Consider the following 23,812-nt stretch of genomic DNA (forward strand, 5'->3'; position numbering starts at 1 on the left):
TAATCAAGGTAGAGAGAGAGAGAGAGAGAGAGAGAGAGAGAGCGCAACCTCCTTTGGGAGTCGGTGGGCTTATAATAGATATTGATTAACAGCCTATCCCCAGACACGGAGATAGAGAAGTCGAGAAAGGGAAGAGTCGGAGATGGACCATGTGAAGGCGAGGGAAGGGTGGAAATTGGAAGCAAAGTTGATGAAATTTTCCAGTTCAGGGCGAGAGCAGGAAACGGCACCGATACATCAATGTACCGGAAAAAAAGGTGAGGGAGGGGACCCGAGTAGGACTGGAAACAAAGAACGTTCCACATATCCCACAAAAAGGCAGGCATAGCTCGGACCCATATGGCTTCCAATAGCGACTCCTTTTATTTGGAGGAAGTGAGTGGAGTCAAAGGAGAAGTTGTTCAATGTAAGAACAAGATCAGCCAGGCGGAGGAGGGTGGTGGTGGATGGGGACTGGTTAGACCTCCGAATAAGGAAGAAGCAGAGGACCCACAGGCCATCCTGGTGGGGGATGAAGGAATCGCTGCTGAATCTAGTAATGGGAAATGAACCAGAGTAGATAAGAGAAGCGTAGGAGAACATCTAGGCAATAGCATTCCTAACATAATAAGGTTTAAAATAATGATTGAGAAAGACATAAGTAAAACAAAGACCAAAGTAATAGATCGGGTGGGGGCGAAACAGACAAATATATTGAATCAACCAAAGAACATAAAAACATAGGAAATAGGAGCAGGAGTGGGCCATCCGGCCCCTCGAGCCTGCTCTGCCATTCAACAAGATCATGGCTGATCTTCTATCTCAATGCCATTTTCCTGCATTATCCCCATATCCCTTGATACCTTTAATATCTAGAAATCTATCGATTTCTGTTTTGAATGTACTCAATGACTGAGCCTCCACAGCCCTCTGGGTAGAGAATTCCAAAGATTCACCACCCTCTGAGTGAAGAAATTTCTCATCTCAGTCCTAAATGGCCGACCCCTTTTTCTGAGACTGTGACCCCTGGTTCTGGACTCGCCAGTTAGGGGACGCATCCTCCCTGCATCTACCCTGTTGAGCCCTGTAAGAATTTTGTATGTTTCAATTAGATCACTTCTCATTCTTCTAAACTCTAGAGAATACAGGCCTAGTCTACTCAATCGCTCCTCATAAGACAATCCAGTCATCCCAGAAATCAGTCTGTTGAACCTTTGTTGCACTCCCTCTATGGCAAGTATATCCTCTCTTAGGTAAGGAGACCAAAATTGTACACAATAGTCCAGGTGCGGTCTCACCAAGGCCCTATATAATTGCAGTAAGACATCTTTACTCCTGCACTCAAATCCTCTTGTAAAAAAGGCCAACATAACATTTGCCTTCCTAATTGCTTGTTGCACCTGCACATTAGCTTTCAGTGACTCATGTACAAGGACACCCAGGTCCCTTTGAACATCAACATTTCCCAATCTCTCACCATTTAAAAAATACTCTGCATTTCTGTTTTTCCTACCAAAGTGGATAGCTTCACATTTTTCCACATTATATTCCATCTGCCATGTTCTTGCCCACTCACTTAGTCTGTCTATATCCCCTTGGAGCCTCTTTGCATCCTCCTCACAACTCACATTCCCACCTATTTTGTGTCATCAGCAAAATTGGAAATATTACACTTGGTCCCCTCATCCAAATCATTGCTATAGATTGTGAATAGCTGGGGGCCAAGCATCGATCCCTGCGGTAGGTCACAAGTCACAAGACTGCCACCAAAGGGCCAGTATTTTCAATTAAAAATATATTAGTTGGAGAGAGAACCTTACCACAGTTATCTGCCCCTGATCATTTGCCATTGAATACAGCGACAAATGGTAGTTGTCTCCCGCCGGGCCGCAATAATGAGGGCGCCCGTCCCCACAATGCCCCGCGGCTGTGAAACCGCCCTATGCTTCACACGGCACCGAGCAGCGCATGCGCCCCATCCTTCGGGGCAACTCAAGGTCTGAGGCGGAGACAAAGCGGCGGCCGCCCGGTCAGAGGCTCGGAAAACCCGGGACCGAGCCGGTCAGCGCCCGACTGGACGGGACAGGCGGCTTCACCTTTCCGGAGACCCGCATTTAAAATGTAAGTTTAGGGCCGGAGAAGGTGGAGGCCCGCCCGCCCGGGAACTGTGAGCGGAGGCGGGGAACCAGGGCCTTCCCGTCAGGGTTGGGATCAAGAGGGAGCTTCACTCACCGGCCCGGCTCAAGGCCCTCAGCCGCCCGATTCAAAGCGCCTGACAACCGACTGCAAACCGCCGCCTCACCGGCTCCTGCACCAAGATGGCGGCGGGGCACGTGATCTGCCGGTGGGCGGGGCCAGGGCCGCCCCCGGGCTCCGCTTCAGGCCCTCGGCCTGTGTCCTGTCCCCAGACCCCAGTCACTGCCAACAGGAGGTATTGCAGCAGCAGAGTGTCCAATTCATGAGGGAAAGTGTAAAATGCAGCTTTACTGGGAAGGTGGCTGCATGGTTGGGATGTTTCCTCCTTTTGTAAGTTATGCTAAACCTTTATAAATCACTGGTTAGTCCCCAGCTGGAGTATTGTGTTCAATTCTGGGCAGCACACTTTAGGAAGGATGTCAAGGCCTTGGAGAGGGTGCAGAGGAGATTTACTGGACTGGAACCACGGGTGAGAGACTGGAGAAACTGGGATTGTTCTCCTGAGAACAGAAAAGTTTGGGAGGAGATTTGATAGAGGTGTTCAAAACCATGAAGGGTTTTGATAGGGTTATGGGAGGTTAGGGAGGAAATTGCGGGTCCCCTAGCAGAGATATTTGAATCATCCACCGCTACAGGTGAGGTGCCTGAAGATTGGAGGGTAGCAAATGTTGTGCCTTTGTTTAAGAAGGGCGGCAGGGAAAAGCCTGGGAACTACAGACCGGTGAGCCTGACATCTGTAGTGGGTAAGTTGTTAGAGGGTATTCTGAGGGACAGGATCTACAGGCATTTGGAGAGGCAGGGACTAATTAGGAACAGTCAGCATGGTTTTGTGAGAGGAAAATCATGTCTCACGAATTTGATTGAGTTTTTTGAAGGGGTAACCAAGAAGATAGATGAGGGCTGTGCAGTAGACGTGGTCTACATGGACTTCAGCAAAGCATTTGACAAGGTACCGCATGGTAGGTTGTTACATAAGGTTAAATCTCATGGGATCCAAGGTGAGGTAGCCAATTGGATACAAAATTGGCTTGACGACAGAAGACAGAGGGTGGTTGTAGAAGGTTGTTTTTCAAACTGGATGCCTGTGTCCAGCGGTGTGCCTCAGGGATCGGTGCTGGGTCCGCTGTTATTTGTTATTTATATTAATGATTTGGATGAGAATTTAGGAGGCATGGTTAGTAAGTTTGCAGATGACACCAAGATTGGTGGCATTGTGGACAGTGAAGAAGGTTATCTGGGATTGCAACGGGATCTTGATCAATTGGGCCAGTGGGCCGATGAATGGCAGATGGAGTTTAATTTAGATAAATGTGAGGTGATGCATTTTGGTAGATCGAATCGGGCCAGGACCTACTCCGTTAATGGTAGGGCGTTGGGGAGAGTTATAGAACAAAGAGATCTAGGAGTACAGGTTCATAGCTCCTTGAAAGTGGAGTCACAGGTGGATAGGGTGGTGAAGAAGGCATTCGGCATGCTTGGTTTCATTGGTCAGAACATTGAATGCAGGAGTTGGGATGTCTTGTTGAAGTTGTACAGGGCATTGGTGAGGCCACACTTGGAGTACTGTGTACAGTTCTGGTCACCCTATTATAGAAAGGATATTATTAAACTAGAAAGAGTGCAGAAAAGATTTACTAGGATGCTACCGGGACTTGATGGTTTGACTTACAGGGAGAGGTTAGACAGACTGGGACTTTTTTCCCTGGAGAGTAGGAGGTTAAGGGGTGATCTTATAGAAATCTATAAAATAATGAGGGGCATAGATAAGGTAGATAGTCAAAATCTTTTCCCAAAGGTAGGGGAGTCTATAACGAGGGGGCATAGATTTAAGGTGAGAGGGGAGAGATACAAAAGGGTCCAGAGGGGCAATTTTTTCACTCAAAGGGTGGTGAGTGTCTGGAACGAGCTGCCAGAGGCAGTAGTAGAGGCGGGTACAATTTTGTCTTTTAAAAAGCATTTGGACAGTCACATGGGTAAGATGGGTATAGAGGGATATGGGCCAAGTGCAGGCAATTGGGACTAGCTTAGTGGTATAAACTGGGCGACATGGACATGTTGGGCCGAAGGGCCTGTTTCCGTGTTGTAACTTCTATGATTCTATAACTAAGGAGAAAATGTTTCCACTGGCAGGAGGGTCAGTAACCAGAGGACACAGATTTAAGATCATTGGTTTAAAAAAAACAGGAGGGGATGAGGAGAATTTTTTTTTAACACCGAGTTATGATCTGGAATGCTTTGCCTGAAAGGGCGGTGGAAGCAGATTAAATAATAACTTTTAAAAGGGACTTGGATAAATACTTGAAACGGAAAAATTGACAGGGCTATGGGGAAAGTGCAGAAGAGCAGGACTAATTGGATAGGTCTTTCAAAGAGCCAGCACAGGCACGAAGGGCCGAATGGCCTCCTGTGTTGTATTCTATGAATTGCATTAGGTGGTCAGCTATTCAAAGGATTCAAAACAGTGTTTGCAGTACTGCTGCAGGCTGTGTGGCAGCTCCCAATATGTAAAGTCTATACCCGACTCGGATATTAAGCTGTAGAAAATGAATTGAATCATCTCCAAGTAGACGGGTGTCAGGAAACGATTCTTTAGGAATACTGCATCCCGGATTATAATTCACTACAGCCTGAAAAATCAACCAACAGTCCCTTCCTTTAACCTTGTGTGTAGTGTCGCCAGAAAGAAAATACTAACTGTTTCAGGCAGGAGGAGACCATCGGCCCATCGAGCCCACCTATCCACAGTGTTCCCTTGGTGCATTTCCAATAATCCTGAATCCCATTTGTTGACAAGAATCTGACGAGTTCCTTCTTGCAACCCATTAAGGTTTCTTGTTCCTCCCTCGTGCCGGTAATCTGTTTCTCATACTCACCGTCCTTTTAGTTTTAAAAAAAAAATGTTCCTCCTGCGTTTCCTATTTTCTTATCCTTAGTTTGTAAATATGACCCTTTGTGCTTAAATTCTGAACACAGCAGAAAGGTTCCCTTGGATCCAAATTATCCAAACCTTTCATAACTTTCAACATTTCTATTATATCCTCAGTCGTCTTTTCAAGAGAGAGGAGACCCAGGGTCGTCAATCTGACCTCACACATCGGTCCCTTAAGTTCTTGGATCAACTGTAGCCCTTCTCTCTCCCCTCTCCAATAACTGAATATCCTTCTCTCTACCCTGTCCAATAACTGAATATCCTTCTCTGTACCCTGTCCAATAACTGAATATCCTTCTCTGTACCCTGTCCAATAACTGAATATCCTACTCTGTACCCTGTCCAATAACTGAATATCCTTCTCTGTACCCTGTCCAATAACTGAATATCCTTCTCTGTACCCTGTCCAATAACTGAATATCCTTCTCTGTACCCTGTCCAATAACTGAATATCCTTCTCTGTACCCTGTCCAATAACTGAATATCCTTCTCTGTACCCTGTCCAATAACTGAATATCCTTTTTGAAATAGGGAGACCAAAATTGCATGCAGTTCTCCAGATGTAGAAGGGATGCAGTATTCTCCATCTGGCACAAAACTGCTTTTTTTGTCACCACTCTATAATTACAGGTGAAGCATGGGAATGGCACTGTGTGTAAATTGAGGCAATGAACTTCCTGTTGTATTTTCCACCCAGTGGAGGACAGTTGAGAGGGAACATGTGTTGATTGTCTGCTTAAAATGTAAATTAAAGGCAGTGAATAAATACTAAAGAATTAAATGAACGGTATCAGGTGCATTGCCGAACTGACATTTCTGTGTTTTCCTCATTGTAGATCTTTTAGGAGGCAGCGTGAGTACTGACTCTAGCTATGGAAATACACAAGAAATCAGAATTTGAAATGAATGTCCCAACAGCAGTGACTGAAGTCGTGGGGAATAATCTAACTCCTCCGGTCATCCGAGGCCGCCACCAATATCGGTGTTCTGTCTGTGGCAAAGCCTGCACGTCTCCTTCACATTTAGAGATACACCTGCGTGTTCACACTGGAGAGAAGCCCTTTGAATGCCCTGTGTGCAAAAAGAGGTTTGGAGGATACCATAACCTGAGACGACATCAACTAATTCACACTGCGGAGAAACAGTTTCAGTGTACGGTGTGTGACAGGAGATTCCGCACATCTGGCCAGCTGAAAACTCATCAACAAATTCACGTTGGAGGGAGACGCTTTGAATGTAACGAGTGTAAGAAGGGATTTTATACAATCAGTTCCCTGACCGTGCACCAGCGATTTCACACTGGGGAGAAACCCTATGAATGCGCCGAGTGTAAAAAACGATTTTATACTGCCAGCGAGCGTGTAAATCACCAGCGGACTCACACCGGAGAGAGACCGTATGAATGTACTGAGTGTAAAAAGCGATTTTATAGAATCAGCGAGCTCACACAACACCAGCGAGTTCACACCGGAGAGAGGCCGTTTGAATGTAGTGAGTGTAAAAAACGATTTTACAGAACAAGTGAGCTGACAGTGCATCAGCGAATTCACACTGGGGAGCGACCGTTTGAATGCAGTGAGTGTAAAAAACGATTTTATACATCTAGTTACCTGACAGTGCATCGGCGAATTCACACTGGGGAGAAACCGTTTGAATGTAGTGAGTGTAAAAAACGATTTTGTTCTGCCAGTGAGCTGACAAACCATCAGCGAATTCACACGGGAGAGAAGCCGTTTGAATGCAGTGTGTGTGGGAAAGCTTTTGCCCGATCTTTTCACCTAAAGAAACATGAGGTCACTCACACGGGAGAGAGACCGTTTGAATGTAACAAGTGTAAAAAACGATTTTACACAGCCAGTGAGTGGGAAAATCACCAGCGAATTCACACTGGAGAGAGATTGTTTGAATGCAGTGTGTGTGGGAAAGCTTTTACGCAGTCAAGACACCTCAAGAACCATGAGCGTACTCACACTGGAGAGCGACCGTTTGAATGCAGTGTGTGTGGGAAAGCCTTCACACAGATGAGCCACCTGAAGAATCATGAGCGCACTCACACTGGAGAGAGACCGTTTGAATGCAGTGTGTGTGGGAAAGCCTTTACACAGTCCAGTCACCTAAAGAAGCATGAGCGTACTCACACATAAAGGAAAAGTACATGTTCAAAATTTGATGTCTGGACTTATTTCTTGTTAACAAAATATTACTTGCATTTGCCTTGTTTTTTGGCACATTTTGTGTGAACTTTTCCATTATAAATTGCTATGTCCACACGTAAAGTTAACATGCTGTGACCTGTACTTTCCTGACCTTCCTCGGCCTGTACTGATGATGAACTCCTATGCTCCTACTTTTTTTCTTGCCAAATTGCTGTAAGTTTTGCTATTTAACTATAAATAACTCAATCAAAATATAATGACAGAATGCATCACAGTCTCAGGATATGGGGTAGGACATTTAGGACTGAGATGAGCAGAAATTTCTTCAATCAGAGGGTGGTGAACCTGTGGAATTCTCTACCACAGAAGGCTGTGGAAGCCAAGTCACTGAATATATTTAAGAAGGAGCTGGATAGATTTATAGACACAAAAGGCATCAAGGGGTTTGGGGAGAGAGTGGGAATATGGTATTGAGATAGAGGATCAGCCATCATCATATTGAATGGCGGAGCAGGCTCGAAGGGCCGAATGGCCTACTCCTGCTCCTATTTTCTATTTTTCTATGCCTGACTTTAAGAAGAGACTGAATGCTGTACACTGGTTTGGCCACAATTGGAGTATTGTGTCCAATTCTGGGCACCGCACTTTAGGAAGGATGTGAAGGCCTTAGAGAGGATGCAGAAAAAATTTACAAGAATAGTTCCAGGGATGAGGGACTTCAGTTACATGGATCGACTAGAAAAGCTGGGATTGTTCCCCTTAGAGCAGAGAAGGTTGAGAGGAGATTTGATAGAAGTGTTCAAAATCATGAAGGGTCTAGACAGAGTAAATAAAGAAAAACTGTTCCCATTGGTGGAAGGGTCGTGAACCAGAGGACACAGATTTAAGGTGATTGACAAAAGAGCCAAAGGTGACATGGGAAAAAACTTTCTTATGCAGCGAGTGGTTAGGATCTGGAATGCGCTGCCTGAAAGGGTGGTGGAAGCAGGGTCAATTGTGGCTTTCCAAAAGGAATTGGATAGGTACCTGAAGGAGAAAAATTTGCAGGGCTACGAGGATAGAGCGGGGGAGTAGGACTAGCTGCATTGCTCTTGCAGAGAGCCGGTGCAGGCTCGATGGGCTGAACGGCCTCCTTCTGTGCCGTAACCATTCTATGATTCTATAGCTATACCCTCTGGTCTGACTGACTCCAGCCCTCTAACCCTGCTTCACCTGATGGCAACACTTGGTGCTAAAGTCTCCTATACAACCCTACAGAAGTTCAACTTGTAATATATTAAAATTCTTACCGCGGTCACGTGTTCCACTTTAAATCTCTTGTGTTAACCTTTCCTACGAGCATTCCTCTCACGGGTTATGTTTCCCGCTAATGTCAGTAGTTAGCACTCTAATTGGACGTTGCATAGCTATTAATTCCTTGCCCATCAGCGATGGCTGTCACACCAACACTTGCTGCTCTGGATCTTGTTAGTCCTGTGTCCAAACTTATCTCCAGGTCCACCTGCTGCTCGAAGTATTTTTAATTTTAAATGAAATTATTCTTGCTAAAATTAGACAGATATACTTATTGAGCACTTTTTTTTGCTGTTTACTGTTTTATCAAGTCCCAGTTCATTCTCCATATTGTGTGGAAATTGGCAAAAATAAAGGAATTCAGATACATATTTGGAAAATTATACAACCCATTAAAGGTACTGAAAGATGTAGAAGAGAATTTTATAGGCTCTTTAATTATTATTATGTGTAATTTTGTTCTTTTTTATTATTCTGACTCATTAAGTTGATGGGCTGTGGGGCAATATAATGGATGGAAATATTTTCAAGAAGTATTTTCAATAATTTGATTGGCTCACTTTTTCTAAGAAATTTATGGATGACCAATAACAACAACTTGCATTTATGTGGAAAATGCCCCAGGATGTTTCACAGAGGCTTGAGGAAAAGGGACATGGGACCAAGGAAAGAGATTAGGAGGTGGGTTTTAAGGAGGGTCTTAAAGGAAGAGATGAAGGTGGAGAGGGACCTAGGCAGCTGACAGCAAGGAAGAGGGGGAGGGGATCCAGAAGAGGGACTGGGAGTGGAGGTGGGTGTTGGGACTTGGGACCTCGGCAGCTGACAGCAAGGTCCCCAGAGGAAGGGGTGCACAAAAGGCTGAAATCAGAAGAACAGAGAGTTTGGAGGGATATAAGAGGTAACAGAGATACACAGGATGAGGTCACTGAGATCTAAAACCATAGACGTGGAGAAGTGGTGCAGGAGGGAGGGCTTCAGATTCCAGTTCTGGGTCAGGAGGGACCTATACAAGCTGAACGGGTTGCACCTGAACAGAGCTGGGACTAATGTCCTTGCGGGGAGGTTAACTAGTGCTGTAGGGGAGGGTTTAAACTAATTTGGCAGGGCAAGCGGAACCGGGACGTAGCAGCAGAGAGGAGAGACAAGGTGCATAGAAAATTAAGAGGGACAAATAGCAACAGAATAAAGAATAGTGTAGAAAAAGTGGAATGAGATGGAAGAATAAAGCAAAGCCGACTAGCATGGTATTGGAATGCATATGTGTTAATGCAAGGAGTGTTACCAATAAGGTTGATGAGCTGCAGGCACAAGTTGCCACATGCGGTTATGATATAGTGGATATAATGGGCAGGAATGGGAATGAAACATTCCTGGCTACAACGTTTCAGGAGGGATAGGGAAGGATAAATGAAAGGAGTGGGGGTGGCAAGGCCAGCATTTATTGCCCATCCCTAATTGCCCTTGAGAAGGTGGTGGTGAGCTGCTTTCTTGAACCGTTGCAGTCCATGTGGTGAAGGTTCTCCCACAGTGCTGTTAGGTAGGGAGTGCCAGGATTTTGACCCAGTGACGATGAAGGAACGGCGATATATTTCCAAGTTGAGATGGTGTGTGACTTGGAGGGGAATGTGCAGGTGGTGCTGTTCCCATGTGCCTGCTGCCCTTGTCCTTCTAGGTGGTAGAGGTCACGGGTTTGGGAGGTGCTGTTGAAGAAGCCTTGGCGAGTTGCTGCAGTGCATCCTGTAAATAGTACACACTGCAGCCACAGTGCACCGGTGGTAAAGGGAGTGAATATTTAGGGTGGTGGATGGGGTGCCAAACAAATGGGCTGCTTTGTCATGGATGGTGTCGAGCTTCGAGTGTTGTTGGAGCTACACTCATCCAGGAAAGTGGAGAGTATTCCATCACACTCCTGACTTGTGTCTTGTGATGGTGGAAAGGCTTTGGGGAGTCAGGAGGTGAGTCACTCGCCGCAGAATACCCAGCCTCTGACCTGCTCTTGTAGCCACAGTATTTATGTGGCTGGTCCAGTTAAGTTTCTGGTCAACGGTGACCCCTTGGTTGTTGATGGTGGGGGATTCGGCGATGATAATGCCATTGAATGTCAAGGGGAGGTGGTTAGATTCTCTCGTTGGAGATGGTCATTGCCTGGTACTTGTCTGGCACAAATGCTACTTGCCACTTATCAGCCCAAGCCTGGATGTTGTCCAGGTCTTGCTGCATGCAGGCACGGACTGCTTCATTATCCAAGGGGTTGTGAATGGAACTGAACACTGTGCAATCATTTCTGACCTTATGATTGAGGGAAGGTCATTGATGAAGCAGCTGAAGATAGTTGGGCCCAGGACAATGCCCTAAGGAACTCCTGCTGTGGAGATGCTGGTGATGGACTGAGGTTGACAATTGTAAACAATTTTACAACACCAAGTTATAGTCCAACAAATTTATTTTAAATTTCACAAGCTTTCGGAGGCTTCCTCCTTCCTCAGGTGAATGTTGTGGACTAAGGAACTCCTGCAGCGATGTCCTGCGGCTGAGATGATTGGCCTCCAACAACCGCTACCATCTTCCTTTGTGCTAGGTTGACTCCAGCCACTGGAGAGTTTTCCCTGATCCCCACTGACTTCAATTTTACTAGGACTCCTTGGCGCCACATTCGGTCAAATGCTGCCTTGATGACAAGCGCAGTCACTCATCTTAGCTGGAATTCACCTCCTTTGCCCATAAGAACATAAGAACATAAGAAATTGGAGCAGGAGTAGGCCAATCGGCCCCTCGAGCCTGCTCCGCCATTCAATAAGATCATGGCTGATCTGATCCCAACCACAAATCCAAAGAACACAAGAAGTCGGAGCAGGACCCGGCCACATAGCCCCTGGGCCCCCTCCGCCACCCACAGGGCATTGACCGATCCGAACTCAGCTTCATGTCCAATTTCCTGCCCGCTCCCCATAACCCCTAATTCCCTTTACTTCTAGGAAACTGTCTATTTCTGTTTTAAATTTATCTAATGATGTAGCTTCCACAGCTTCCTGGGGCAGCAAATTCCACAGACCTACCACCCTCTGAGTGAAGAAGTTTCTCCTCATCTCAGTTTTGAAAGAGCAGCCCCTTATTCTAAGATTATGCCCCCTAGTTCTAGTTTCACCCATCTTTGGGAACATCCTTACTGCATCCACCCGATCAAGACCCTTCACAATCTTATATGTTTCAATAAGATCGCCTCTCATTCTTCTGAACTCCAATGAGTAGAGTCCCAATCTACTCAACCTCTCCTCATATGTCCGCCCCCTCATCCCCGGGATTAACCGAGTGAACCTTCTTTGTACTGCCTCGAGAGCAAGTATGTCTTTTCTTAAGTATGGAGACCAAAACTGTATGCAGTATTCCAGGTGCGGTCTCACCAATACCTTATATAACTGCAGCAATACCTCCTTGTTTTTATATTCTATCCCCCTAGCAATAAAAGCCAACATTCCGTTGGCTTTCTTGATCACCTGCTGCACCTGCATACCAACTTTTTGATTTTCTTGCACTAGGACCCCCAGATCCCTTTGTACTGCAGTACTTTCCAGTCTCTCGCCATTAAGAAAATAACTTGCTCTCTGATTTTTCCTGCCAAAGTGCATAACCTCACATTTTCCAATATTATATTGCATCTGCCAAATCTCCGCCCACTCACCCAGCCTGTCTATATCCCCTTGCAGGTTTTTTATGTCCTCCTCACTCTCTACTTTCCCTCCCATCTTTGTATCATCTGCAAATTTTGATATGTTGCACTCGGTCCCCTCCTCCAAATCGTTAATATAGATTGTAAAGAGTTGGGGACCCAGCACCGACCCCTGTGGAACACCACTGGTTACTGGTTGCCAGTCCGAAAATGAACCATTTATCCCAACTCTCTGCTTCCTGTTCGATAACCAATCCTCCACCCATGCCAGAATATTACCCCCAATCCCGTGATTTTTTATCTTAAGTAATAATCTTTTATGTGGCACCTTGTCGAATGCCTTCTGGAAGTCTAAATACACTATGTCCACTGGTTCCCCTTTATCCACCCTATACGTTATATCCTCGAAGAACTCAAGCAAATTTGTCAGACATGACTTCCCCTTCATAAAGCCATGCTGACTTTGTCCTATTAAATTATGCTTATCTAAATGTTCCGTTACTGTCTCCTTAATAATAGACTCCAAAATTTTACCCACCACAGATGTTAAGCTAACTGGCCTATAATTTCCAGCCTTCTGCCTACTACCCTTTTTAAATAACGGTGTTACATTAGCAGTTTTCCAATCTGCCGGGACCTCTCCTGAGTTGGTCCATGTTTGGACCAAGGCTGTAATGATGTCTGGAGCCGAGCGGTCCTGGCGGAACCCAAACTGAGCATCGGTGAGCAGGTTATTGGTGAGTAAGTGCCGCTTGATAGCACTGTCAACGACACCTTCCATCACTTTGCTGATAATTGAGAGTAGACTGATTGGAAGAATCTGATTGGCAAAGGTAGCCTGGAAGATGAGGTCATAAAGTGCTTTTGGGACAGTTTCTTGGAGCAGCACATTCTAGAGCCAACCAGAGAGCAGGCTATTCTGGATCTGGTAATGTGTAATGAGACAGGATTAATTAGTGACCTCATTGTAAAGGAGCCTCTAGGTAGCAGTGACCACAATATGATTGAATTTCTCATTCAGTTTGAGGGAGAGAAGAGTAAGTCTAAGACTAGTATCTTAAACTTAATTAAGGACAATTATGACGGTATGAAGACAGAGCTGGCTAAAGTGAACTGGAAATTAGGTTAAGGGATAGGTCAGTAGAGATGCAGTGGCAGACATTTAATGAGATATTTCATGACACTCAGCAAAGATACATTCCAGTGAGAAAGAAAGACTCTAGGAAAAGGATGTACCATCCGTGGCCAACTAAGGAAGTTAAAGATAGTGTCAAATTGAAAGAAAAAGCATACAATTCCACAAAGATTAGTGGCAGGTCAGAAGATTGGATAGAATATAAAGAACAGCAAAGAATGACTAAAAGAATAATGAGGAGGGAGAAATTAGAGTAGGAGAGAAAGCTAGCTAGAAATATAAAAACAGTTTCTACAGGTATTTTAAAAAGTAAGTAAGTAAAGTGAGCGTTGGTCCTCTAGAGCGTGAGTCTGGGGAATTAATAATGAACAAGGAAATGGCGGATGAACTGAACAGATATTTTGCATCCGTCTTCACTGTAAAGGATACAAATAACACTCCAGAATTATTGTGAATCAAGAGGTGAAAGGGAGGGAGGAACTTAAAACATTTACAATCACCAGGGAAAGGGTTCTGATAAAATTATTAGAACTAAAAGCTGACAAATCCCCAGATCCTGACGGACTTCATCCCTAGGGTCCTAAAAGAAGTGGCTGCAGAGATAGTAGATGCATTGGTATTATTGTTCCAAAATTCCCTCGATTCTGGAAGGGTCCCATCAGATTGGAAAATAGTGAATGTAACTTCTCTATTTAAGAAAAGAGGGAGACAGAAAGCAGGAAACTACTGGCCAGTTAGCTTAACATCTGTCATAGGGAAAATGCTAGAATCTATTATTAAGGAGGTTATAGCAGGGCACTTGGAAAATCTCAATGCAATCAGGCAGATTCAACACAGCTTTTTGAAAGGGAAATCGTGTTTGACTAATTTATTAGAGTTCTTTGAGGAAGTAACAAGCAACGTGGATAAAGAGGACCCTGTGGCATTTGACAAGGTGCCACATCAAAGGCTACTACACAAAATAAGAGTTTATGGTGTAGAGGTTATTAGCATGGATAAAGGATTGGTTAGCTAACAGGAAACAGAGAGTAGGCATAAATGGGTCATTTTCAGGTTGGCAAGATGTAACGAGTGGAGTGCCACATGGATCAGTGCTTGGGCCTCAACTATTTACAATCCATATCAATGCCTTGGATGATGGGGCCAAATGTAAAAGTAGGTAGGAAAGCAAGTTGTGAAGAGGACGTAAGGAGTCTGCAAAGGGATACAGATAGGTTAAGTGAGTGGGCAAAAATTTGGCAGATGGAATATAATGTGCAAAAATGTGAACTTGTCCACTTTGGCAGGAGGAATAGAAAAGCAGTATATTTTTTAAATGGAGAGAGATTGCAGAACTCAGAGGTACAGAGGCATCTGGGTATCCTAGTACATGAATCACAAAAAGTTGGAACAGCAAGTGATTAGAAATGCAAATGGAATGTTGTAATTTATTGCAAGAAGAATAGAATATAAAAGTAGAGATGTTTTGCTACAGTTGTACATGGCATTGGTGAGACCACATCTAGAATACTGTGTGCAGTTTTGGTCTCCTTATTTAAAGACATAATTGCTTTGGAGGCGGTTCAGAGAAGGTTCACTCGACTGATTCCTGGGATGAGAGGGTTATCTTGTGAGGAAAGGATGAACAAGTTGGGCCTGTATACACTGGAGTTTAGAAGAATGAGAGATGATCTTATTGAAACATATAAAATCCTGAGGGAACTAGAAGGGCTAGATGCTGAGAGGATGTTTTCCCTTGTGGGAGAGACTAGAACTAAGGGACAGAGTTTAAAAATAAGGGTTTTCCCATTTAAGACAGAGATGAGGAGAAATTTTTTCTCAGAGTGTCGTGAGTCTGTGGAACTCCCTTCCCCAGAGAGCAGGGTCATTGAATATTTTTAAAGCTGAGTTAGATAGATTCCTGATTAACAAGGGAGTCAAAGGTTATAGTAGGTAGACTGGAAAGTAGGGTTGAGGTTGCAATCAGATCAGCCATGATCTTATCAAATGGCAGAGCAGGCTTGAGGGGCCGAGTGGCCTACTCCTGCTCTTAATTCGTATGTGAACAACGTGGAACACCACTTCCCACTTTTTGCCAGTCTGTGCAGTTATCCTTAACCCCTACCCTCTGTGTTTTCTGTTTTGTAGCCAACTTGATATTTACCTGTCCCCTGACTCCACGCGATCTTAGTCGTGAGTCGACAATGTGGTACCTTATCAAAAGCCTTTTGACAATCCAAATATATTACATCTACTACATTACCCTTGTCTACTCTTCCTGTTACTTCTTCAAAGAATTCAATCAGGTTGGTCAGGCATGACCTTCCCTTCTGAAATCCATGCTGACTATTCTTTATTATATTTTTGTTTTCCAAATTTTTTCTATTACATCTTTGAGTAAAGATTCCATTATCTTTCCTACCACCGACGTTAAGCTAACTGGTCCATAGTTCCCTGGACTTGTTCTATCTCCCTTTTTAAATATAGGATTCACATTAGCTGTCCACCAGTCCTCTGGCACTATTCCCTTTTCTAATGAATTTTTATATATTTGTTTTGGTGCCTCTGCTATCTCTTCCCTAACTTCTTTTAATATTCGCAGATGCAATCCATCCAGACCCGAGGTTTATCCTCTCTAAGTTTGATCAGTTTATCAATTAGCTCCATTTGAATGGAAACAAATCATTATTTACATATTTCAATCACCACAAGTGATTAGTCACACCAAGATATGTGTTTGAAAGGAGTCAAGTGATTATATGTAGCAGTTATGTTTATGAATAAGTGATTATACCAGATATGTATGTGGAAGGTAAAATATAGTTTAATCCCAGTTATCAATGACAAGATAATTTACTCTAAGTCAATAGTTCTGCCGTAACCAATGATAATTTACATAGGTGATGTATTTCAATTGAGTTATTATTTATACTCTTACTTTTTTGAATAGTAACAAGTGATTAATTGTACCATTAACATTGGAATGATAATTAACTGCAATTACATTATTGAAGATATGATTGATTATCCATACAAAATTACAAGTTTGAATAGTAAAAGTGATTATTCACACCTAGGTACATATTTAAATGCTAACAGCGATTTATTTACACCAGTGACGTTTTCAACATGAACAAGGATAGATTTACACATTACTTTTAAAATGGAGATATATGTTTCATAGTACCTAGATATTTGGTGGAAATGAGTGGATTTTCTGTAGCAGATACTTTGAGGTGGATAAAATATGATTACTTACATCAGTTACATGTGAATTTATTTAATCCCTGCTCCATGTTTCAATACTGACTCAGTTGGGGTTAAGCTTACGGTTAAGAGTTAGAGCTGGGTTAGAGTTTAGGATTAGGGGTTATGGTCAGTCCCTGTACTAGGGCTCAGAGTTTAGTGATTTGGGTTCAGGAGTCTGGGTTTAGGACATCAGGTCAGTTACTGTGTTAGGGTTCAGGGTTCAGCTTTGAAAACTATGCTAAAAAATACATTGACATTAACATACACCTCAATAATTACATATTCTCCTAACAGTTCCATCATTCAAATATCCGTCTAAGTATGAGTCACATCAAATCGGAGCTGGCCATTCCCAGATTTGACATTCAAACTATCACTGCAGTTCACCAAAATATTAGAATAAATCCCTTATCCTTTTTAATAACAGATTTGAAAAGCTAGAGACAGTAATATGTCTTGACAATTAAAAACATTTTATTGTTTCAAAACATTCATCTTAAGACTACATACAGAGTAGTACACGCAGTCCTACGTCTAGAACCTCACGTGTAAAGAACTCCCCGGGGATCTAGCCTTGAAGGTGGCTAAAGTTCCTAACTGAATTTTGCTTCATTTGTATCTGTCTCATACTTTTTTTTGAAAAAAAACAAGCATTCATTGTCCAATTCTTGTTGAGCTTTTCTTTGTTTAGTGTTTTATTACCCTTAGGTCATCAAACAAATTGATGAACATACAATCAAACCAGCCTCATGTCATCATCAATACCCTGGTCAATATCCTGCTACATTGTCATCTCAGCAACCTTTGCTTCGTAGGTTTGCTCTCCCCGAACTATGGCTTTTGTCCTGGAGTGTCAATGTGATCAAAAGATAACATCTACCAGCACACAGGTCAAACCAATTTTGATTTACTCATGTGTTTTAACCATAATTGCTACATTAGCTGTTCTGTTTTTGCTCTGTATTAAAATAATGTAAAAAATACCTATATTCTTACACATTTGGTGACAATTTTGCCATCTGTCTCTCCTTTTACTTCATGACTGTGTCAAATCGATGTTGGTTGCAAGCCCCATAATTTCCAGAGCTCTCGTCCATGTTCCAGCAAATGTCTAGTGACAGTTTTATCTTTATTGTACTGAGATGTCCTGTGAGTCTTGATCTTGGAGTGTTCCTGTTTCCCCTCTACATAAGATATGTTCATATTTTCTTCTAGTTTTTCAAAATTGTTTTAATCAGCCTGTTTGTTTCCTCTTTTACAGTATGTTGGTATTAATGGTATCTCTCTCTCTCTCACTGTTGTGTGTCTGTAGGTGGGCTAGATTCCTCCACAAATTAAAAGATTGAATGCAGGGAACCATGTTAAGTCAATGAAATGATAAAAATAAAGGAAATCAATTGGAGGAGCAAAGGGATTTGGGTGTCCAGGTACATAAATCAGTGAAAGCTAGTGCACAGGTGTAAAAAGCAATCAAAAGGGATAATGGAATGTTGGCCTTTATCTCAAGGCGGCTGGAACACAAAGGGGAGGAACTAATACTTCAGTTGTACAGAGCTGTGGTCAGGCCCCATCTGGAGAACTGCATTCAGTTTTGGGCACTGAACCCCAGGAAGGATATATTGGCCTTGGAGAATGCAGCACAGATTCACCAGAATGCTAACTGGGCTTTAAGCATTAAATGATGAGGACAGGTCACATTGACTGGGCTTGTACTCCCTTGTGTTTAGGGGGTGATCTAATCAAGGTATGAAATGAATAAGGGATTCAATAGGGTAGATAGAAAAACTATTTCCTCTGATGGTGGAATCCAGAACAAGGGGGCATGATATTAAAATTAGAGCTAGGCCATTTAGGAGTGAAATCAAGAAGCACTTTTTCACACAAAGTAGTGAAAATCTGAGTTTGGAGTGGGCATGAGGGGAGCTGGGAGAGAAACTAGAGAAAGATGTGAGTTCATAGGGGAAGTTTGGCTCGGTGGGCTAGGGGAAGAAGGGGAAGCGGCAGAGGCAGCTGAAATGGATAGTCTCACTCTGAGATAAAGAAGTCCATGAGCTCCTCGCACTTGTTGGAGGTGAAGATGGGGGCAGGGGATAGGGGTTTAAGATGACGGTTTGTAGTGGAGATGAGAAGCCGGGGGTTATCTTTGCATTCCAGGATGATCCTGGAATAGTGAGCAGTTTTGGCAGAGGAGAGCTGGACCCGATAGTGCTTGATGTGGTCCAGCCAGATCTGGTGATGAATGGCTAAACCAGTTGTGTACCACATACGTTCAAATCTGCATCCCTTGGACTTAGCGGAGCGGAGATGGGGGTCATAGCAGGGAAAACAGCCAAGGTGGGAGAATAAGGGTTTTACTGGGAACAAGGGCATCAAAGGTGAAGGTGAGGGTGTGATTGAGCAGATCAGTAGCTGCAGAAGTATTGTGATGAATGGTTAGGCAGTTGGGAATTTGAAAGTGCTGTTGTACGTGACTTGGGGTGGGGGGGGGGGGGGGGGGGAGTGTGTTTTCCAGGGTTGGACATAGAATGAAGTGGGTTGGAAGGGGAAAGGAGGATGTGAGTGAAGAGGGATACAAGGAAGTGATCAAGATGGCCTTATCCGTGACTGAGACTATGGGAATAGAGAGGCCACGTGAGATGGCAAGGTTGAGGGAGAGGTTAAGGGAGGACAGGAGGGCAGTGAACTTAAAGGACGGAAGGCAAGGTGAGTTGAGACGGATGTTCAAATCACCGAGGGTGAGAAGTTGCTCTGTGCAGAGGCTGAGGGAGGAAAACAGTGAAGATATCTCAGTGAGAAACTTGGTGTGAGGTTAGGTGGGCGGTGGAGAACGAGGATTTTAAGAGAGAGGCAAGAGGGGTGGAACAAGGTGAGCTGTTCAGAAGAAAAGGTGTCAGAGGAGTAGGGAGACAGACAAGGTGAGATTTGGTGATACGGGCCACACCGAGGCAGGTGGTGGAAGGTATAGCCAGGCGGGGCGGCTTCAGTAAGGGGGAAGGTGTCATCACCAAGTTTCTGTCATGGGCATGATGTCGATGTGATCAGCCACAATAATAGCTAGGGGAGCGGCTAGTTGTGCAGATCTTCAGCAATACAGCCAGGAAGTTGTAGGGACCCGTAGCCTTTGCTGTTTTTTAACATCACGTGGAGTGAATCGAATTTGGCTGAAGACTGGCATCAGATGGTGGGGACCCCAGGGGGAGGCCAAGAAGGAACATCCACTCGACAATTCTGGCTGAAAATGGTTGCAAACACTTCAGTCTTGTCTTTTGCACTCACCTGCTGGGCTCCACCATCATTGAAGCTGGAGATGTTCAAGGAGACTCCTCCTGTTAGTTCTTTAATCACTCCCACCATTAATAACTCCCACCATTAATAACTGGACATGGCGGAGCTGTGACCTGATCCGTTGGTTGTGGGATCGCTTGGCTGTCTGTAGCAAGCTGATTTTGCTGTTTAGCAAAAAACCTGTGTTGTAGCTTCAGCAGGTTGGCACCTCCTGCTCTTCTACAGTCTCTGTTGGTCATCTGGCAGGATGGTGGAGGAAGAGTGAGGGATATGCCAGGCCATGAGGTTACATATCATGATGAAATACAATTCCATTGCTATAGAATGAAGGAGATCAAATGAAAAAGTGTAAAGAAGCAAAGGAAATAAAGCCAATGAAAGAAGTAATATATGTGATTCCAATCAAATGAAGAAAGTGAAAGAAATGTAATGAAGCTGATGATTGAAGTCAAACAATGAAGTGAAACAAGTGGAACAAATCAAATGCAACAAATTAAATGATTGAACATAAGAACATACGAAATAAGAGCAGGAGTGGGCCATGCGGCCCCTCGAGCCTGCTCCACCATTCAACAAGATCATGGCTGATCTTCTATCTCAACTCCACTTTCCCGCCCTATCCCCATATCCCTTGATTCCCTTAGTGTTCAAAAATCTAACTATCTCAGTCTTGAATATACTCAACGACTGAGCATCCACAACCCTCTGGGGTAGAGAATTCCAAAGATTCACAACCCTCTCATTGAAGAAATTTTCCTCATCTTGGTCCTAAATGGCCGACCTATTATCTTGAGACTATGACCCCTAGTTCTAGACTCTCCAGCCAGGGGAAACAGTCTCTCAGCATCTACCCTGTCAAGCCCTCTAAAAATGTTATGTTTTAATGAGATCACCTCTCATTCTTCCAAACTCCAGAGTGTATAGGCCCATTCTCTCCTCATAGGACAACCCTCTCATCCCAGGAATCAAGCTAGTGAACCTTTGTTGCACCGCCTCTAAGACAAGAATATCCTTCCTTAGATAAGGAGACCAAAACTGTAAGCAGTACTCCAGGTGTGGTCTTACCAAAGCCCTGTACAATTGTACGACCTTAAGAGGATCCTTAACTATTAGATTATTAATTACCCCTGTCTCATTACACAATACAAGATCTAAAATAGCCTGTTCCCTGGTTGGTTTCTCGACATATTGTTCTAGAAAACTCTCTCGGGTGCATTCCATGAACTCGTCCTCCAAACTACTTTTGCCAATTTGGTTTGCCGAACACATGCATCCCGACAATACATGCATTACCCTTATTACGTGCTCCTCTAATTTCCTGATTTATACTCTGTCCGACACTAACTACTGTTCGGAGGCCTATAAACTACTCCCACCAGTGTTTTCTGCCATTTGTTATTTCTTAGCTCCACCCATACTGATTCTACATCCTGATTTTTTGAGCTAAGATGCTTTCTCACTACTGTCTTTATCTCATTCTTTATTATCAAGACTCCCAACCCCAACTCCCGTCCCCACTCCTTTCCCAATTTGCTATCTTTTCTAAAAGTCAAGTACCCTGGAATATTTAGCTCCCAAACCTTGGTCACCCTGCAACCATATCTCAATAATGGCTACTAGATCAAACCCACATCTCTTTGTGCCATTAATTCATCTATCTTGTTACTAATGCTTTGTGTGTTCAGATAAAGCACCTTTAATTTTAACTTTTTACTATTTTTCCCCTGATGTGACCATGGTCACTAATTCCCTTTAATAACCTTTGTTAAACTTTCTGACCCTTCCTGACATATGCTGCTTGTTTTTACCCAAATCGCTACTCTGCTTTACAACCTTGACTTTTGTCTTTAGACTTACCTGAACCCTGCCCCCACAACCGTAATAGATTAAAGCCCTATCTACCGCCCTAGATATTCGATTCGGCGGGACACTGGTCCCAGCCCGGTTTTAATGGAGCCCGTCCCAACGGAACATCTCCCTCTTTCCCCAGAACTGGTGCCAGTGCCCCATGAATTGAAACGCCTGCCTCCCACACCACTCTTTGAGCCACGCAGTTAACCATCTAATCTGTCCCTATGCCAATTTGCATATGGCTCAGGTCGCAATCCAGAGATTATTACCTTTGAGGTTCTGCTTATTAATTTAGACCCTAGCTCCTCAAACTCCCTCAGAACCTCATTCCTAGTTCTACCTATGTCGTTGGTCCCTACGTGGCCATGACACTGGATTCTCCCCCTCCTGCTCCAAGTTCTTCTCCAGCCGCGAGGAGATGTCCTTAACCCTGGCACCGGGCAGGCAACACGGCCTTCGGGACTCCCGGTCGCGGCTGTAGAGAACAGTATCCATCCCCCTGAACGCAGGGAATCATTCAATCAATGAGTCATTTGAATTGAGACAAATGGAAAGATCAAAATAGAGGAATTGATCCAGTGAAGGAAATGAACTAAAGCAAAACCAGAATACTGCAGATGCTGGAAATCGGAAATAAAAACAGAAAATGCTGGAAACACTCCACACACATCTGTGGAGAGAGATTTCTGTTATTTTATGGAAGAAATGATCTGTTTGAATGAAATTAAACTTGAAGAATCATTGAAATAAATCAAATGATTTGAAAGAAATGAAGAGAGGAAAATAAACAAAGGTAATAAATCCAATGAAAGGAATCAAGTGAGGGTGAATTAATGTAATGAAGATAATAATTAAAGTCACATGATGAAATGAAGCAAATTAATATAATAAGAAATTAAATCATTGATTTTGTTTGACTCCCTGTTTTCAATTAAATGAATTGAAATAAATATAAAAAAGGGACGTGGGTCCAATTTACAAATGCCACTTGCCCGTTTCATGTCTAAAAAATGGGCAAAGGAAAACTGAGTGGGCATTTGGGCCATGTTTGGTGCCTGACGCCTGCTTGCTGCAATATTCAGGCAGGCCTGTGAATGAGCGCCCAGCTCGCCTGCTCCAAACAAGCTGCTTAAATATACAAATTGGGCTGCGACACTGCTTGGAGGGCCTGGTTTGCAATTTTGAAGGAACAAATGGATGGACCATGCACTGTGCACACCGCCCAGTGTTACTAGGCACGGAGTGGCCTCGCCCCCATTACTAGGCGCGGAGCGGCCTCGCCCCCATTACTAGGCGCGGAGTGGCCTCGCCCCCATTACTAGGCGCGGAGTGGCCTCGCCCCCATTACTAGGCGCGGAGCGGCCTCGCCCCCATTACTAGGCGCGGAGCGGCCTCGCCCCCATTACTAGGCGCGGAGCGGCCTCGCCCCCATTACTAGGCGCGGAGCGGCCTCGCCCCCATTACTAGGCGCGGAGCGGCCTCGCCCCCATTACTAGGCGCGGAGCGGCCTCGCCCCCATTACTAGGCGCGGAGCGGCCTCGCCCCCATTACTAGGCGCGGAGTGGCCTCGCCCCCATTACTAGGCGCGGAGTGGCCTCGTCCGTGGTCCTTAAAGGGACTGCTGGAGGCTCTGAAAATGGCCAAATTGTTTTACATGGAATTCTTGTGGAGCACTTTCATATCAAATGAAGCTAATAATTGTAGTCAAATTATGGAATCAAATGAAACAATTTAAATGATTGATTTAATATGATTTTCTGCAATAAACTGAGTGGAATGAATTGAAAGAAATGAATCAAAGCTAATGACTCAATTCAAATGAAAACAAGCAAACAACCAATCAAATGCAAGAAAAGAAATAATTTGATGCAGAGAATCAAGAAATGAATTACTTCAAATAAAGAATGTGAAATAAATGTAATGAAGATAATGATTGAAGTCAATGAAATGAAATGGAATAAAAATGCAAGATTTTATATGACTGAATCGTATTAATGACCAGTGAATTGAAAGACGTGAAAAGATGAAGAGGAACATTTACCTGCCCTGTGAAGTGATCAAGCGAGCGATCCACCACCAGCTTCTCAGGGTAA

General features: G+C 43.9%; 2 protein-coding genes across 2 annotated transcripts in view; one reads left to right on the forward strand and one right to left on the reverse strand.

Moving 5' to 3' along the window:
* LOC137306092 (zinc finger protein 271-like) overlaps positions 1 to 2,297 on the reverse strand; it is a 35,560-nt gene extending 33,263 nt beyond the window's left edge. Inside the window, exon 1 of the mRNA XM_067975157.1 lies at positions 2,212 to 2,297. The gene's annotated coding sequence lies outside the window, so the exon portion shown is untranslated. The remainder of the gene's footprint in view (positions 1 to 2,211) is intronic.
* A 13-nt stretch (positions 2,298 to 2,310) lies between these two features.
* On the forward strand, positions 2,311 to 8,966 carry LOC137306093 (zinc finger protein 420-like). The gene is made up of 2 exons (XM_067975158.1): positions 2,311 to 2,505; positions 5,941 to 8,966. Exon 2 carries the CDS (start codon positions 5,977 to 5,979, stop codon positions 7,246 to 7,248), a length of 1,272 nt encoding a protein of 423 aa, XP_067831259.1. The 5' UTR covers positions 2,311 to 2,505; positions 5,941 to 5,976; the 3' UTR covers positions 7,249 to 8,966.
* Positions 8,967 to 23,812: the final 14,846 nt, after the last annotated feature.

Source organism: Heptranchias perlo, chromosome 41, assembly GCF_035084215.1.
Source record: "Heptranchias perlo isolate sHepPer1 chromosome 41, sHepPer1.hap1, whole genome shotgun sequence".
Lineage (NCBI taxonomy): Eukaryota > Metazoa > Chordata > Chondrichthyes > Hexanchiformes > Hexanchidae > Heptranchias > Heptranchias perlo.